At 36.5% G+C, this 16,594-nt stretch overlaps 1 protein-coding gene across 11 annotated transcripts in view; it reads left to right on the top strand.

Moving 5' to 3' along the window:
• The window catches only part of Mctp1 (multiple C2 and transmembrane domain containing 1), a 539,183-nt gene that overhangs the window by 389,722 nt on the left and 132,867 nt on the right, over positions 1 to 16,594 (top strand). For all 11 annotated transcript variants that reach the window (XM_063245361.1, XM_063245358.1, XM_063245362.1 and 8 more), the window contains 5 exons: positions 5,890 to 5,992; positions 7,774 to 7,876; positions 8,225 to 8,326; positions 8,721 to 8,795; positions 10,766 to 10,885. In XM_063245361.1, the coding sequence (XP_063101431.1) occupies positions 5,890 to 5,992; positions 7,774 to 7,876; positions 8,225 to 8,326; positions 8,721 to 8,795; positions 10,766 to 10,885 (503 nt within the window). The remainder of the gene's footprint in view (positions 1 to 5,889; positions 5,993 to 7,773; positions 7,877 to 8,224; positions 8,327 to 8,720; positions 8,796 to 10,765; positions 10,886 to 16,594) is intronic.

The raw sequence follows: 16,594 nt of genomic DNA, 5'->3' as shown, positions 1-16,594 counted from the left end.
TCTGGGGATGCTAAATGCCCTACAAACCATTAGATGATGTCTCGTGTCTGCATGACTAGCTACAGACTGTGCTGTAATTTAACGTGCATTTCACAATTATCTAGATCACATCCTGAAGTATGTGTTATTCTCTCAAGTCTTGCAGATGGCTGCCATTTTACACAGTTTGCACCAAAGACCTTGGTGACGTCCGGGTTCTTCTAGATCTTGTTCCCACGCCTTCTATTATATCTCCTAATGGTCTCCCCTTAGCACGGAAGCCATTATCAGAAGCCCTGAGCGCCATAGGCTTTTAGTCTAACTAGTCCTTCTTGTCAAAGCTCTTCTCCAGATAGCCACTTGGCTACTGCTTTACTCCCTTCTGTAGTTTTCTCAGCTTTCATGTTTATGATGAAGTCTCTTCCAGCTACCTAATTAGAGTAATAAACTGTGAATCTACCCTACCCATTCCTCAAACTCCACATACTACTCTAGTGTTTTCAATTTTCCATTGAGAAGTATTGTTCTCTAACATATAATATAGGCTCTTTATTAGTTATTTCCAATACTTATTCTTCTTTTCTTTCTTTTCCTCTACAAGTAAAATTCTAAGAGAGCAGAGATTATTTTCTTTTGTGTTCACGTGGACTGGCACATAGTAGGCATTCAGTAAATATTTGTTCAGTAATCACTGTATCGTTTTACTGTGAACAGTTTTGTATTTAGTTCTCCACTATAGTAGAATTTACACATTCATTAAATTTTGAAACCATGTATGGGTTAGTTTTATTCTATTTCAGGAAAGTAAAGAGGCCATTATAAAGTCTTCAATATAAAAAAATGCATTAGAGCTAATACATTGAGAGCCATGACTCTAGGGTGTCAATTTTCCTGCCACAATGAAACCTGCTTCATGACTTAGTGAGAAAAGAGAAGCACTATTATTATGATTCAATCCCAGAATCAGACCCAGTGGGAAACTAGTAAAGAGTGTCAGTTAATGTAATTCTACCAATCAGATGTTTAAAATGTGTTTAGGTCAGCTGATGAGAAAGACCAAGGTCAAAGCCTCATCTCCAGTGGTAAGAAGAGGATTGGAAGATGTCTTCAACATACGTTGCTTTTTTTTTGTTCACAGAGACCCTATGGAATTCCCTCAACTGTAACATTGTTGTATGTCTTGATTGAAATTCCAATTTGCAGAAAGGACAGATGGGAACCTTGATTATAGTTTTGTTTTTTTTTTTTTAAAAATTAAAATATAGCCATTTGAAACTGTAGCAACTAAGGAAATTAATCCAAGGAACTTAATTTGTGCAAGGTAGATCCAAACTAAAACAGCCCCATGGGTATGGATCGCATTCCATACTGCTGAAAGCCTTCTGTGTTTCCAGAGACATGGCAACAAAGCGATGGTCGCTGGGTCCCTTCCCTACAAACACATTTTATAGCACATTCACATGCCGCAAACTGTGCCACTTGTCAGCTGCAAAATGATGTTGGACAAAGCCCACCATGGATGAATCAGGATTAAGTCCCTACTTTGGGAGCACGACTATCACTCAGTGTCTTTTGAGTGACTTTAATGCTCAAGCCAGGGATGTGAACAAACTGAAGTCATCACTTGCCACAAAAACAGGTAGCAGGGGAGGAGGGGCGTCGCAGACTTTCCCACAGTTCTTTATCAATATGTCAGGGCTGTGACCTCAGAGAGCAAGGGTAAGAGTGAAAGAGAACTGGCCAGCGGTGCACCCCATTGAATGCTTGCCCCTGTTTTGCAGACTGCTAGAAAAGATACCCACTCGAGTTAATTCTGATGATTTTATTGTAAGAATGGCTTTTCACTAAAAGAAGAACGGAAGTAATAGAGTATATGCGTTGGACTTTGTTATGGATTTGGTTTTAAGATATAGTGTCTGTGATCTTAATTCCCTGGGGGAAGTTTCTTTTTCCTATTAAAAATCAACAGTAAAAACAATAGCCTTTATTATTTAACTAGGTTATGCATAAATGCCTCTGTCCTGACAGTTTTAAATATCTATTTTTTTGAAGTTGTTCCGTATATGTAGGTTTTTGCATGATAGAGAGCTTATCAAAGAGGTGTATAAGTAAATTTAAACCAAATACTCCTGATCAGAAATGGTTAAAGTCCACTTTTCACGTGTCTGTCCTTCACTTCTAAAAATGCTGGAGACCAGGATGTATGTCCCCATAGAGGCCATGGGTCAGCCCCTGGGGGAAGTCCTCCTCCTCTGACCCTTCCCACCCTATGTGCTCCCTTCTCATTGCTCCCTCTGCTCTCCACTTACCTTTATTACAGCACTTAGAGCCCTGCATGATAATTGTGAATTTGCATGTCTATCATGCCTACTAAACTGTGCATGCCTTGAGAGCTTGATTCTGTTCTCATCACATTGCTAATTCTGGGGTGAGCAGAGCAGACACTCAGTAAGTAATGAATGCTTCAAAAGGCCTTTACTATTTCTCTCTAGGAAATTGTCATCATAGCAAATTGCCATGTTCTCAAGGAAAGCTGAGATTCTCTTCCAGCTGTCATGGCAGTTGAAGCAACCAGTTCTATCCTTACCCAGCACTGCTGCAATTTCTATCTTCTATCCCAACCCAATTCTCCACTTTCTTACATTGCTAGGGACAGGATGAGCATTTAGCCAAAATGTTGGGAGTGAAGGGAAGGTCTATTAGTACCTGCCTTAGACAAAAATGAATATGAGGAGGATAAGAAATTGCATAATTCATGTTGTCATACATTTAGGCTCTCCAGCCAAAAACTACCAGGGCAAAATATCCCTCAGCTTTGGGTGCTGCCTTCAGGACTTGCACTTGTAGCCCTGTGGTAATGAGTAACATTACAGGGGGCTGCTTTCCAGCACTCCCTGGAGCTTTGCAAAATCCAGTGCACTTTGTGGACAACTCCATCCTCTAGTCAAACCTCAGAATCAGGTACTCTGAGAAAGCAGAACAGCATATCGCAGAGTCTAAATGGAATGATAAGAGGGGAAAGAAAGAATAATTAGGAGATAATTAATGGTTCAGTCCATCAGTGGTATTTCTCTGATTGTTTTTGTTTGTTTAAGTGGCAGATAATCAGGCCTGCAAATTTGGTGAGCTGAAAAGCCAGTTGTTTAAAGCATTATTTAGCAAGCCAGATAAACACATGAACTATGTGTTGCCACTTCTTTAAAATAAAATTGTAGTAAGATTTTTAGTGGTAAGTTTATAGAATTTGATCTTGTTCATTTATTGTTACTTTGGGTGAAATTGCTTTTAATTTGTAATTGCCTTTGATCACTCAATGGCAGAAGAGTACTTTCTAAGTTAGTGAAAAATCACAGTGTGTTTAGACCTAATTTGACATTTATTACTTACACCATAAAAAGATAACTTTTTAGAAGGATAAGATGAATACACATTATGCATAAAGTTACTTGCTCTCTTGTTGCCTAAAATTCCCTGTGTCAGGTTCTAAGAAATGTCCAATCTGAGTGTTTTTTGGAGTACTTTCTGACTTTAAAAAATAGTTTGGCTACAAATAATAATATCAGGACTATGAAGTTGTTCATTACTGACCCCTGAAAATCCTGCTGGTTCTACATTCAAAAGATATCCAGAATCCAATCCCTTCAACCACCTGGATTACTGCAATCACTTTCTAATTCACCCTATCTCTTCCATTCCCGTCTTCATCTTATTCTCTAAAAAGCAGCCATCAGATCACGTCACTGTTCAACTCAAATCCCCCAAAACTTGCTCTTTTCACTAGGCCCGCCACTCTGCCTCCTCACACTACCCTGTTGCCTGCTGTCCACACACCCTGTCCATCCACCAGTCACACTGGCTTTCTAGTCATCCCTGAAAGTATCAGGCATGGCTGCTTCTCTGGCCTGTCTGCGTCTGTCCTGTGGTAATCCAAGGGCTCGATCTCTCGAAGTATTCATTTCTTTGCCTGTACGTCGCTTTGGCAGTGAGACCTTTTCTGCAGTCCTCTTGAAAATCTTATCTGCAGATGAGCATTCCTCACTGCCTTTCCCGTGGTTATTTTTCTCCATTAGTAATTATCACCCAAAACAGCCTAAAATGTACTCATTGTCTTCTTCTATGGAAATTCCATGAGGTCAGGAATGTAAGTTGATTTGCACACTGCTATGTTCCCAGCGCTTGGACTGATACATAGTAAGCAACAAATATCTGTGGAATACATGAATCTGTAGTCAGAACTACCAAGCTTTTCCTAGGCATGCAGCCTACTAACTAATAAGATAGGATGTGGTTACTAGAGAAGATTTTGTCTAGAGGCTTACTTTAAATTGTATTTAAGAACTATTGGAGCCTGCCATTTTACGCCTGTATCAAAGCTCCATGGAAGAGAATACAGTTATTGATCTGTCAAATAAAACTAATTACAAGGTGTTTGGATGAACAAAATATTCTGTTTGTACACTATCTTCCATGGCACGCGTGTGCTGAAAATGAGGGTGGTAAAGGTAGAAAAGGTGAGAGGAATGAAAGAAGCAGGGAAAGGGAGATATACAGAATCTAAAGCATGAATAAAATTTTCACTGGACCTTAAAGGCTTTCGGTTCTCTATTCTTTACTAGAAATTATCGCCAAACTCAAAATTGAGAAGACTATCAAAATATTGCTATGCAATTATCCTAGGGTATATGACGCCACTGAACTAGCACACATGTATTAAATTTTTTAAATATAAAATCAACAGTTTAAATTAAAAGTGAATTGAAGTAGGCACAGCTCATTTTAAGAATTACACCGTGGAAAGTAAACACACTTTTGTATGGGAATACACGATTTATCTGTCATTGATAGTAAATTCCTTCCCATTAAAAATTAATTGAAATCTTCAATGATATTTAAGCTTTTGCACCAATGTAAACTATTGTGACTATAATTCACAATGCATTTAAAACAATTATTCTTTATCATTAAAGTTAATAATATGCACATTAACCTCTTATGTAGTCTGAATCAATATTGTGGTTTAAAAGATATGACCTCTGGACAGCTTTGTCTAAATATTGATTTCATTGTCATTTGTATAAGGTATCAAACAAATTACATGCTGCTCTAATATCATTAATGTGGCCCCACAGAGCCTCTGACTTTATGGGTTCTTATAATACAGAACATGCCATTACAAAAATATTGAGAATATTAGAAAATCTAATTGTCAGATGGATGAGATTTGACTATGGCAGAGCAGAGTAGCTGTAAATAAATGATAACTTCTAAATCCTTTACTTTCAGTGAACAGAAAAAAATACTGCTCTTTAACATGCAGATTGGTTGTTGATGTTAAATTTCAAATGGCAGAATTTTTTCTGCCTGAGAAGTTCTAATATACCTTCTTGTGACTGCATAGATATCTGGAGAGAAAGTAACTCAACCTTAGATTAAAATGTTGTAGTTTTGCAATATAGCAGTTTTCTCAAAATAAACTTGCTTTGAAATTCCCATTACAAGTTATGTACTTGTGAATCTATTGAGCTGAAAATACATGCATAAGATTAAAAACACTGAACACTTCAAGTGGTTATTACGGAGTGAAATAAAAACTTATTTAGAGATGGACATGCTCATTCTCTCTTCTGATTGACAGTATAGAATCATTTTTGTTAAAAATGCAAATTGGAATTCCACTATATAATTTGATCTCTTTCACTTATTTTCAGGTTCTAAATTGTTATTGATCGTAACAGTTGCTAACATCATCTGGTTCCATCTAACTCTATGTTGAGGATTTTTTTTAATTTTAAAATTTTTCTTCACTTTTTGTTTACCATAAAACTGTGGAAAGGACTGAGTGTCATCCTCAGGATGCTGTGAAAGTGGTTACTATTTATAATAAAAATGCGCACCCCAAATCTCTCGTAGGTAAAAGCGACCCATTTTGTGTAGTAGAACTGAACAATGATAGGCTGCTGACACACACCGTCTACAAAAATCTCAATCCTGAGTGGAACAAAGTCTTTACCTTGTAAGTAGCCATTACCTTGAGCTGCTTTCAGCGCTGGTGTAAAATTGCATTTCTTTTGAGGTTTTGTGTGTGAGTGTGTGTGTGTGTGTGTGTGTGTGTGTTCCTCACCGATTCATAAGTCAGTACACCAGGCCAGACTTTTTCTAACAATCTTGAGCTCCATAACTTTGTTACCTTCCTGAGTGAAATCCAGGGAAAGAAGTTTGCTGTTTGCTTTTTTGTTTTGTTTTCATAGACTTTTTTTAAAAACTGTGCTTTTTATAGGACTTGACTAAGGGTTTTGCTCCCATCAACTGAATTGCCATGCTGCCTCTTCCTTTTATACTTTCTATTGAAATTCTTCCCAATTGCATTGACACCAAGGAGGACAAAGCTCTATTTGTTCTATTGCTGAAATCAGCAAACAATCTGGTCACGAATTCGGCAGATGCTTTACTTTTGGTCTGATTCATTTTAGCACAATAAGAATATTAAGTATTGTCCTAGATACCAAAACACCCTTTGAGTTAATTTTTCTTTTGTCTTAATAAGTTTGTAAATCTCTTCAATCATGCACTGTAAAAGCTGCCGATGCTACACTATAGTATCTCCTAAGTTCATTTCTCTCTCTCTCTTTTTTTTTAAACTGGGCTTTTAGAAATGAACTCTAAACAAAGGAAAGTCTCTAAACAAAAGTACTGCTCAAAAGTTTCCTAACATAGTTTTATTTTTTGTACATGGAAAATTGCTAAATTCCTCATTAATTCCTTCTAATGTCTCTGCTTAAGAGCCAGTAACTAATCAGCTTTAATTATGGGACCAATTTATTTTTAGGGAATTCCACATTTTCATAAAAGATGAAAGCTTGGTCAGGAGACTTGCACTCCTAAGAAGGTTGAGGAGAGTGTTTTTCTCTGGAATGCATAATTGAATGAATAGGTTTGATTATTATCAAAGCCATTAATTGATTGTACCCTGATAAAGCCCCTTCTTATATGTGGTTGCAGGCTTTCAGTAATGAATATATTCTCTCTCTCTCTCTCTCTCTCTCTTTGTTTTCTCTTAATTCATGTTTTCTTGGTAAACAGTTTGATCAAAGGATAAATGCTGTCAACAATTTGCACTCACTTTTCCAGAAACAAAAATATGAAGAGCTCGCCCAGTTGTTTATTAACATATGTTGTCTTTGGCACACAATGGAACATGACTTAATTTCTAAATTCCAGGGAGGTACAATAGCTATAAATGTTACATTTTCTGCATTCTGTTTTCTGTGTTTGTTCGTTTTTATTACAAACAGTGTTTTTGAGGAGAGCTACAAACAAAAAGGAGATGTCCTATTGTTACAAAAAATAATTACTACAAAAATATATAATCACTCCTGCTCCTATCAGTCAGTAGTGTTTGATGTGGCTGTCATGGGAAAATATGGTTTATTGTTATAATAAGAATAAAGAAAAATCTAAAAGAAACAGAACCACCTATTGATTTTTTACAAAAACTTATTCTTTGCCTGTTTAGATGGGAACTTAAGTCTCATTAAACAGTTGTAATTTAAAAACTTACATGATCTTCCAAGTTTCAGATAACAAGACCATCACAGCAGTCAACTAGGATGAATTATGGGAAATTCTGTCAGATAGGAGGCTTCCCTGTGTATGTGTGTATGCAAATAACACACGTAAACACATACTTGCTCACACACACACATCAGATGGAGCTATCTAAATTTTCAAAACCATTCTACTTCTTGCTTTCCATTGATGAAATATTTTTTCCTTACATATATGTTTATTATGCAGCAACATTAAAGATATCAATTCAGTTCTTGAAGTGACAGTTTATGATGAAGACCGGGATCGAAGTGCTGACTTTCTGGGCAAAGTTGCTATACCATTGCTATCCGTAAGTTTTCTGCACCTGACACACTGTTCTGTGTTGCTTTTGCTGAAGAAAGGAAAAAAAAAAAAAAAAAAAAAAAAAACCCTCAGCTCTATGTCTGTCATTTCTCAACCAAGGTCTGTAATAAGAACACTAAAAATTTTAACATACTCAATTCACGGCCATGTTGAATCCCATGATAGTTAATTTTTCCTGACAGACTTGATCCTGGTAATGAACAGGTACTTGTCAGAATTGCCACAGTTGTTTTGGGTTCTCTGTCAGTTTCAGCAGCTGGGGGTCAGAGGTCACCGAGGGAGTGTATTCAGTGGAGACCGCGAGACAGACGGCTGTCATGTCCTTTTCCCGCAGATTCAAAATGGTGAACAGAAAGCCTACGTCTTGAAAAACAAGCAGCTGACAGGGCCAACAAAGGGGGTCATCTATCTTGAAATAGATGTGATTTTTAATGCTGTAAGTCTTAACTTTGGCTTTTTTGTACTGCTAAAGAGTTCAGTTTCATGAAAGCTTTTGTTCCTGATTTGTAGAGAATTTCTGTCATTCCTCATTTTCTCTAAACCTTGATGTGTCCTGGAGAATACGCTTCTGCCATGCCTGGCACACCCACACTTTCTGTTCGACTTGGCTGGCGACTGCTGCCGCGGCTCCTGGACTCCGGCCGGCAGCTCCTGCCCGGCTGGGAAGGGAAGCAGCAGCGGGCCGAGTGCAACTGTATACATTTATATTTTATGAGCAAGGCAGGCAGGACTTCAAAACTTTGAGTAATTATTGCAAATTGAATGGCGTGCAAAACTTGTAAACGTTTGTGATATACGAATCCATAACAGACACATGTGTTGATGCATAGGTGAAAGCCAGCTTACGAACGTTAATACCCAAAGAACAGAAGTACATTGAAGAGGAAAACAGACTCTCTAAACAGGTAAAAAGCAAGGAGAGATTCATCCCTCTGGGAAGACCTGATTATAGCTGTAAAACATCTAAGTAAATTCAAATAAATTTGGAGATATGAAGGGGGGCAGAGGACGGAATTTTTTTGATCATCTGCTTATTGAAAATGGCTCTTTTTCCCCCTCCCTTCTTTCCTTTTCTCTCTTCATTCCTTTCTTTAAAAGATCAAACAAGGACAATACCAAACTAATAAATAGATGGGGGTGGTCAAGAAGAAAAGAGTTACTGTAAGTGCTGCTCATGATGGGTATGTTAGCCATGCATTAGCAAAAGAAGGATCGTTTTGAAGGTAAAATGCAGTTTGATTGCCATGGGATATGTAAATGAGGGAGCCAGGAGCCAGGCTCCAATCTGTGTGCAGACCACCCACAGGTACCATGCAGGTGTGTGTAAAGTGAGCCCCAAATAAAGCTCATCCCTCTAATCCTCGGAAAGGGGGCTCCATTTTCGCAGGGAGGCCTTCCTGTTAATTAGATTTTAGCCATGATCTTGCGGGAGTGAACTTTCATTGGCATTATTAGCTAAGAAAACAGAAAATCGAGAAATCTGACTTTTCTGTCATGAAGGATTTTTAAACTAACTGGATAGAAATCAATTATAATTTTAACTTTGGCTTGATATCAAGTTAAGTAAAGTGCTAAGCTACCTTTTTTGGAAAATGCTTGCATCAAATTAACAGATCTAAAATAAAATGTATTTATTATGACTAAAGTTTACTGAATTTATTTTGCACGTGGAAATATTTGACAATTTTCTGCACCATTAGAAACCTAAACACGTTATTTCAGTCTAGTAGATTCACTGCAAGCAGGGGGATCTTAAATGTTTAAAGATAGTGCATGTGTTACAAATGTATTATCTAAACAGAAATGCAGACCACATTTCTTGATGATTAGAGATAAAAATAATAGACATTGTTCTTAAAGGAAGATTATAGGGACCAGGATAAAAACAAACAGGGAAATTCTGTACTTTACCTGAATGGAATTTCAGTTTTAGAAACTTGTTAAAACTGGTGTGTGTACACATGCATCTATGTTAACACATCTTTTTGACCATATGACCTCTATAAACTTTACATGATTAGTTTTAAAAATACAAGATCAGCACTGAAATATATTTGAAATAGCAAAGTGGTAACCTATGCACATATGGTTAGTCTATTAGTATATCTGTATGTGATTTCTTGAACCATTATGTAGTGCATGGACTACTATTCTTACCAAAGAAGTCATGCTACAGTTTTTAATTCAAATTATATCAATTTCATATACCTTCTAATGAAATATTTTTGAAACACATGCTTACTTTAAATGTTTTCCTAACTCTAAAATCATGGACAGTGAGAAAATATAGGTTGAATTTAAAATAGAGAGGATGGATAGATAGATATAGATAGATGATATAAAATTAAGAAGGAAGAAATCCTACTAAAATGATGAAAACATTCTGTTTTTTGTAACAAGCAATACTTGACAGGTTTTTCTCTAAAACCTTCAGTAAGAAAATTCTAGGGTATCCAGTTCACTTTGAAATATCTTGAAAGATAAACTTTCATTGAATCTTGAAAGTACAATAAGATTTAAGACTATTAAATAAAAGTCTGCAGTATATAAATAGCAAAAATGTTTCAACCCGTTAGGAAAATTTTTTCATGTGAACTAAGAAGTCCAACCACTATAGCATTATTTAAAACATACATATTAAAAATAAATATATATATATTTAGTTGAAAATTTGCTCTTATCAGTCAGGTTCTTTCCACTTTCCCAAGAAATGCTTCTTTTTCCTTAACTTGTAAGTCAAATTGTTGGGTATGTGCATGTGAATTTATTAACTTTCTGTATTCATTTTAAATCACAATAAGCTTGAAAAATTTTGCAATATAGTCAATCACTTTTAGTAATGCAAATTCTAATAATATTCTCACTTTTCTTACAGCTGCTACTAAGAAATTTTATCAGAATGAAACGTTGTGTCATGGTGCTTGTAAATGCTGCATACTACGTTAATAGTTGCTTTGATTGGGATTCACCCCCAAGGAGTCTCGCTGCTTTTGTGGTATGATCATCCTGTATTACTTACTTACATTGTTATTCATTAAATTCAGTAATCATAACTGCATGTTTCTGTGGCTATAGTAACAGTTATGTGGATGTGGCCATTTTAAAACTCCTATTTTAAGCCTCAACTGGACAGATTTGCCGTGGGCAGGGACCTGATGGATTGTTCAAGGTCTGAGTCCAAGAATACATTCGCCGCCTCAGATTTCCGGAACGAGAGACATCTCAGCCAATGTATAATTTTCCCTGTGACAGTTAAAAAGTAAAATTTCACATATTGCATAATTCTCAATGCCAATAAGAGAGCCAAGAAAAAAATCTTCAGTCTGAAAAATAATAATAGTAATTGTTGATCATGCTCAATTTGACTTTATTCTTCTGTAGTTTTGGACTTTTTGTTTGAAATATGAATATCATAGGCAGTAGAGAGCCAGTGGGTAATATTTTAATATGTGAATCAATAGGAAGTGTATATGACCTCTTTAAGAAATGTGTTATTGTTTTGGAGGCTTCCAGTTTTTAAAAAGTCTTCAAAATTTGTTCAATCCAAATCATCCTCTAACAAGGGTTATCTTTTGGCTTTTCACTTTGATTGTTTAAAAAGTGCTGGTGAGACCAGCTGGCAGAGTCAGAAAATCCAAAAGATGCTTTTTTGCTCTGTATTAGTTGGGTCTTTCTGCTGTCACATTATTTTTACTTATTCAGGATTTTAGTTTGGAGTGTGACTAGTGCTTTGAAAGCCTTTATTTTGTTTTCATGTTTATTAGAATGGACGTAACTTATGCTTCCTCAGAGTTACCAGTTTTGCAAAATACGACTTTATTATGGGGACTTTCAAGAAAAGCTTTAATTGTGGTAACAAATCAACATTTTAGTATTACCATTCAAATGAATGTATGCACATCTGTTTAGTCCTCTGAGCTCTCTCCTCCCCTCAGACCTCGTATGGGACTTTCATTAATGTCTAAGCACTTAACAAAGAGTGTGTATGGCCCTTTGTGTTGTAAGTTATCAGAAAGTTAGGCAGCCTGCTTCCCATAGACATGTTGTTTTCTCCTTAAAGAAAATGACTGTCATCATCATTAAGTTTTAGAAAAAACCCTCCATTCCTCAGTACTCTTTAGTAGCTCTCTTATATAATAAATACATTAGGGTACTGTTGAACAAACTGTATTCTGATTTTTCACTGGCTCAGAGGCATGTGGATGTTAGTGAGAAAAAAATGATACTGAATCTCTGTGTATATTTTACATCATTACTTCCAAGTTTTGTGAGGCCTTTTAAGAGCAACAAAATTCTACTTGAAAAGGTCATAAATCGCCATTTTTGTGTCACTCTTTCCAAAGTCATCCCCCACAGCTGTTTGAAAACAAAGACACAGCCAATGATACTGTCTGTTCAGGAGCAATCATTTTGAATCCTTTGGCATTTCTTTGTGTAGGTCTTCATCAACTTCTTCTGGCTTCTAAGTTTATATGAGGAGACTTATGTAAAATGAATTCAAGATGGCAGCCTTTTTTCACAATTTCCTTGTTTCTAGAAAATAAGACAATAAAAAAATTACAGGTGCTTGAATTCTGAGAACCTTATATACATGTGCCTGATACTGCTTGAGTGATTTCAAGGGAAGGGGACAGACATCAGCGAGGAAGCACTGTGTAGTGTCTCTCTCATCCAGCAGTCAGGGTCTAAGGGATTCAGTCCTACCGTGCACAAGCTGAGCACAAGAGGCTCACACAAAGAGGAGGGCTGCACAATAAAGATAGGGAAAGGGCCTGCAGACAGGGAGGGAGAATGAAGAGCCACCAAGGACAATGTGAACTCACATTAAGACTACTTTGGAGAAGAAACAATAATATTAACTGTTTCATGGGCAAAAGAGAAGGGACTGCATTGCATTCTATTGAATGTGATTGAAACCAAACCAAACCATTTGTTTAGGCTTGAATTGGAAGTCTCACCAGAAGGTAGATCCTGCCTTTTGCATCCTGGTACTCCAGCATCTCTGCAGAGTATCCAGCCGTTAGTAAATTCCAAATATAAAGGGCTTATTAAGGCAACTGACTGATGAATGACCAATCGATCAATCTGAAAACGTTTCTTATGTAGATAAATTCATTCTTCAATAATGCCTGATAAACATTTACTCTAATAAAGCTCACCATTAAACTATGGTACATATAGCTTAATATTTATGCAGCAATTTTCCTTACAATTCCCATTTGAATTCTAAACTATTTTGTAATCCTTTATCAACCATCTATTTAATCTCAGATTAAATTCTGATATGTAAATATTCTTATATAATAAGAACTAATATCAGTTAAGCTTTTACTATTTGCCAAGGAACTATTTTTCATCAAGTAATGCATGGAAAATGCTTTCACACATTAATGCTTTTAATCTTTTCAACACCTTGTGAGGTACCTGCTTTTATTTTTCCCATTGTACAAAGGAAGAAATGGAGGCCCAGCAAAATTATATAGTTTGTCCAGTAGCACACAGAAGATAGTATTTCTTTCCTAAGAGTCTTTTGAATATATATGTATATATAGTAATTTTAATATCTTAAGAATTCAAAAAAACAAGTGTGCTAGGATTTGTATTCTTCTTATAGATACTAAATGAGATATTTAAAAAATGAAATATTTCACAGATTCCCATTGCATAACTGGCGCCTTTTTAGGCCAGAGAATTGAAAAGAACTGCTTTCTACTAGGAGAAGGGTATGAGCAGCACCCATTGTTATGAACATATTGTTCCCATCGTGCCCTGTTGATGGATCGCGGGTCTATTATTATAATATTGGTTCCACTTGGCCCACTTTTGCATAAAAGCAGCTGCCTCATGGAGCACATGCATTCGTACTATTATCTGGCTTGGTTTTAGGCCCAGATTCATCAACTTATAATGTTTAAGTGTCTTTTTTTCTGTATTCCATTTTCTTTTCCTTTTCTAATTCACTCTCCAAAAATAAGTATGGAATAATGAAATCAAATGGCAAAACAATTGTTTTTGTGTCCCAGTGTCAGTGAGCTTGGAAAGCAGGAGAAAAGGAAACGGATGGTGGCTACCACCTCCATGGCCCTACCTGTGTGCAGTGGGAGGACTCAGAGCCAGCCGGTGACAGCATAGGCTGACGTCGGTCTAGAAGGGGAAAGTAAAAGATAAGCAAACACATTTCTGGGGATGGCCTATTGCTCGGTGCCATGCATTAGGTTTGTAAGTGTTGCTATGAATATTTTCTTGTCGAGGAGTGAACACAGACATGTGTGGTTCAAAAGGCTCTTCTTTGGAAATCATCTATTGTGACACGCAAATGTCGCGGAAATTGGGCCTAATTTTCCTCAGGCTCTTGACCAGACATTTGTGTTCTTGGGGATGTCAGTAGGTGCAAAATAGAAGAAAAAAATAGAAAAGAAAGAGGGTGTACATTCTCTTTCCTTTCAGTACTGTCATTTCTCACTGTAATGAGCACAAAAATAATTGGACAAGTGAGCTAACAGTAAAAGGACACACTTCAGTGTGCGTCAAAAGAATTATTTTACAGGACAAACTTTAATCTTTAAATGTGATTGTAGATAATTTGTGGTACCATCTGTCCATTTGGAATTGTTTTAGCCTTTTCTGTCATTATACAGTAAATGCTGCTGTGTTTAACATTAACATTTGATATTTTACACATTTAATTTCTGTTCTGCTGTGTGGTCCTTGGGGAACAGAGTGCTAGTGCTACATGGGAGAGACAAAGTATTGATCAGTTAACATTTCAGCCACATTTATGTATGTCGCAAAATTAATGAAAATGCCAGACAAAAATGTCAGAGTGCACAAAAAGGTAGAATTTAAATTTGGTACTTTAATGAAAAGTCTTAAGATGTGCATTATCAAAAATGTCCCTTTGCCTGTAAAGTATAATTCCTAGCAGAGTAACTAAAGGGAGACACATATTTTACTTAGAGAAACAATGAACTTGAATTATGAAGAGATGTCAACTCCTCAAAGTACCTTGTGTTCCAAAATGATGCATTTGAATGCATAACTGTTAGTCATAAAATATAGTTGTTTCTGTTCATATCTGGAGGGCCACTGGTTCCAGCCCTCTGTCTTGACCAGTTTCCTGCTGTGATTCTTTCATAGATTTTCCTTAGTGTCTTTGTGTGTGTGTGTGTGTGTGTGCGCGTGCGTGTGCATGTGCGTGTGTGTGTGTGTGTGTGTGTGTGTGCATGTGTGCATGTGTGTGTGTTCGAAAACCAAGAATTCCCTCCACAGCAATTCATTGAGGCCACTGTGGTTCATTACTCATTCCTCTTGGAGTTCTGTTCAAATGTCTGGTTTGCCTTTGCTTCCAGATCATTTGTGCTCCACCTTCATTCAATTCCCATTTTAGTCAAGGATCACACTTGGGACAACTGCTGTCCTCACAAAAGCCTGGGCCATTATGCAGGAAAAGAGAAAAACAGGGATGATGCGTGCAAAGAATGACGTGCGGCAGCTCTGTGTAGTCATGATTTTTGTTTTAAAAATGGAGGAAGCACCAGCCAAGGGGGAGGAATCGTACTTGCAGGAGGGATGGGAATATAATACAATGATCTGAAGACAGCAGGTACTTCGTGGTATTTTATTGCTTATTTCCTGCAGAGAAAGTCTGCCAATATTAAACAACTTAGGGATTTTTCTACATTTGCATTTATTATAAAGCATAAGGTCATTTTAAGTGGCCTTTGTAATCAAGGCCTAAAAGGGGGAGCATGGGTTAGGAAGAAATATCAATGCGAAAATAAAAATGTTTCTACATCACCTGCAATTCCTGAATAATGAATAGTGAGACAGATATATATACTGGACACCCTGAAAAAAAGTTTAAATTCACGACAGAAATTTCTATTTGGAAAATTTAACACACATCAGTAATTCTACACCAGGAACATTGTGTTTCCAGTCTGTAGCAATTGGAAAATAATTTTTATAGGCACTTTGTGTTGTTGTTGCTACAGTTATTTTAATAGTAACAGAGAAAAACTGCTCCCTATGTAATTTTTGTTACTTTCTCATAACAAACAGAAGGACCCTCAAAATCCAAAAAAACAAGAACCAAAGCAAAATGACCTCAACTGATAGTCCTATCCATATATTCATGAATTTCCCTAAAGTTATGTAAGTTTAAATTTCTAAGACTTTTTAACTCATCTCTCTTTAATTTTACCCTGCTCTGACAGTAACACTAAGTTTCCTAAATACCTCCAGTTTAATTTATACAAATTTTAAGATGCATTAACTATTTCTTTCACAAATGTGCAAGGAAAGGGAAAAAAAAACCCTCTACAGAATCTCAGTTAGATTTTATACCTCCAGAATTGCCTCAAATTCTTTTAGATGATCAGGGAATGTTGGCTCTTAGAAGTTTCTACCATTACCATTTTCTTTTCAGTATATAGATTTTATGTACAATATATATGAATGTTCTGACACATCAAGATGACACCCAGAATATACTTTTTTCCTTAATTTATCTTAATTTTAGGGAAGAGGTTCTTTCAAACAGTGGCCAAAATGGCATTTTAAAAGGTTTTAATTTTGATTTTCCTAAGCACTGCCTCCCACAAAGCATAGGATGTAAATTCTTGGAGTTACACCCCAGTCCTCAGAGACTATCATTTACAATTGAGTTGAGTATTAGGATTGATCACTGTTAGCTAAAATTAAC

This window comes from Cavia porcellus, unplaced genomic scaffold (genome assembly GCF_034190915.1).
Source record: "Cavia porcellus strain 051 isolate PalLab524CR breed Dunkin Hartley unplaced genomic scaffold, mCavPor4.1 scaffold_2, whole genome shotgun sequence".
NCBI classification, from domain to species: domain Eukaryota; kingdom Metazoa; phylum Chordata; class Mammalia; order Rodentia; family Caviidae; genus Cavia; species Cavia porcellus.
This window is presented reverse-complemented; position numbering and strand designations above follow the sequence as displayed.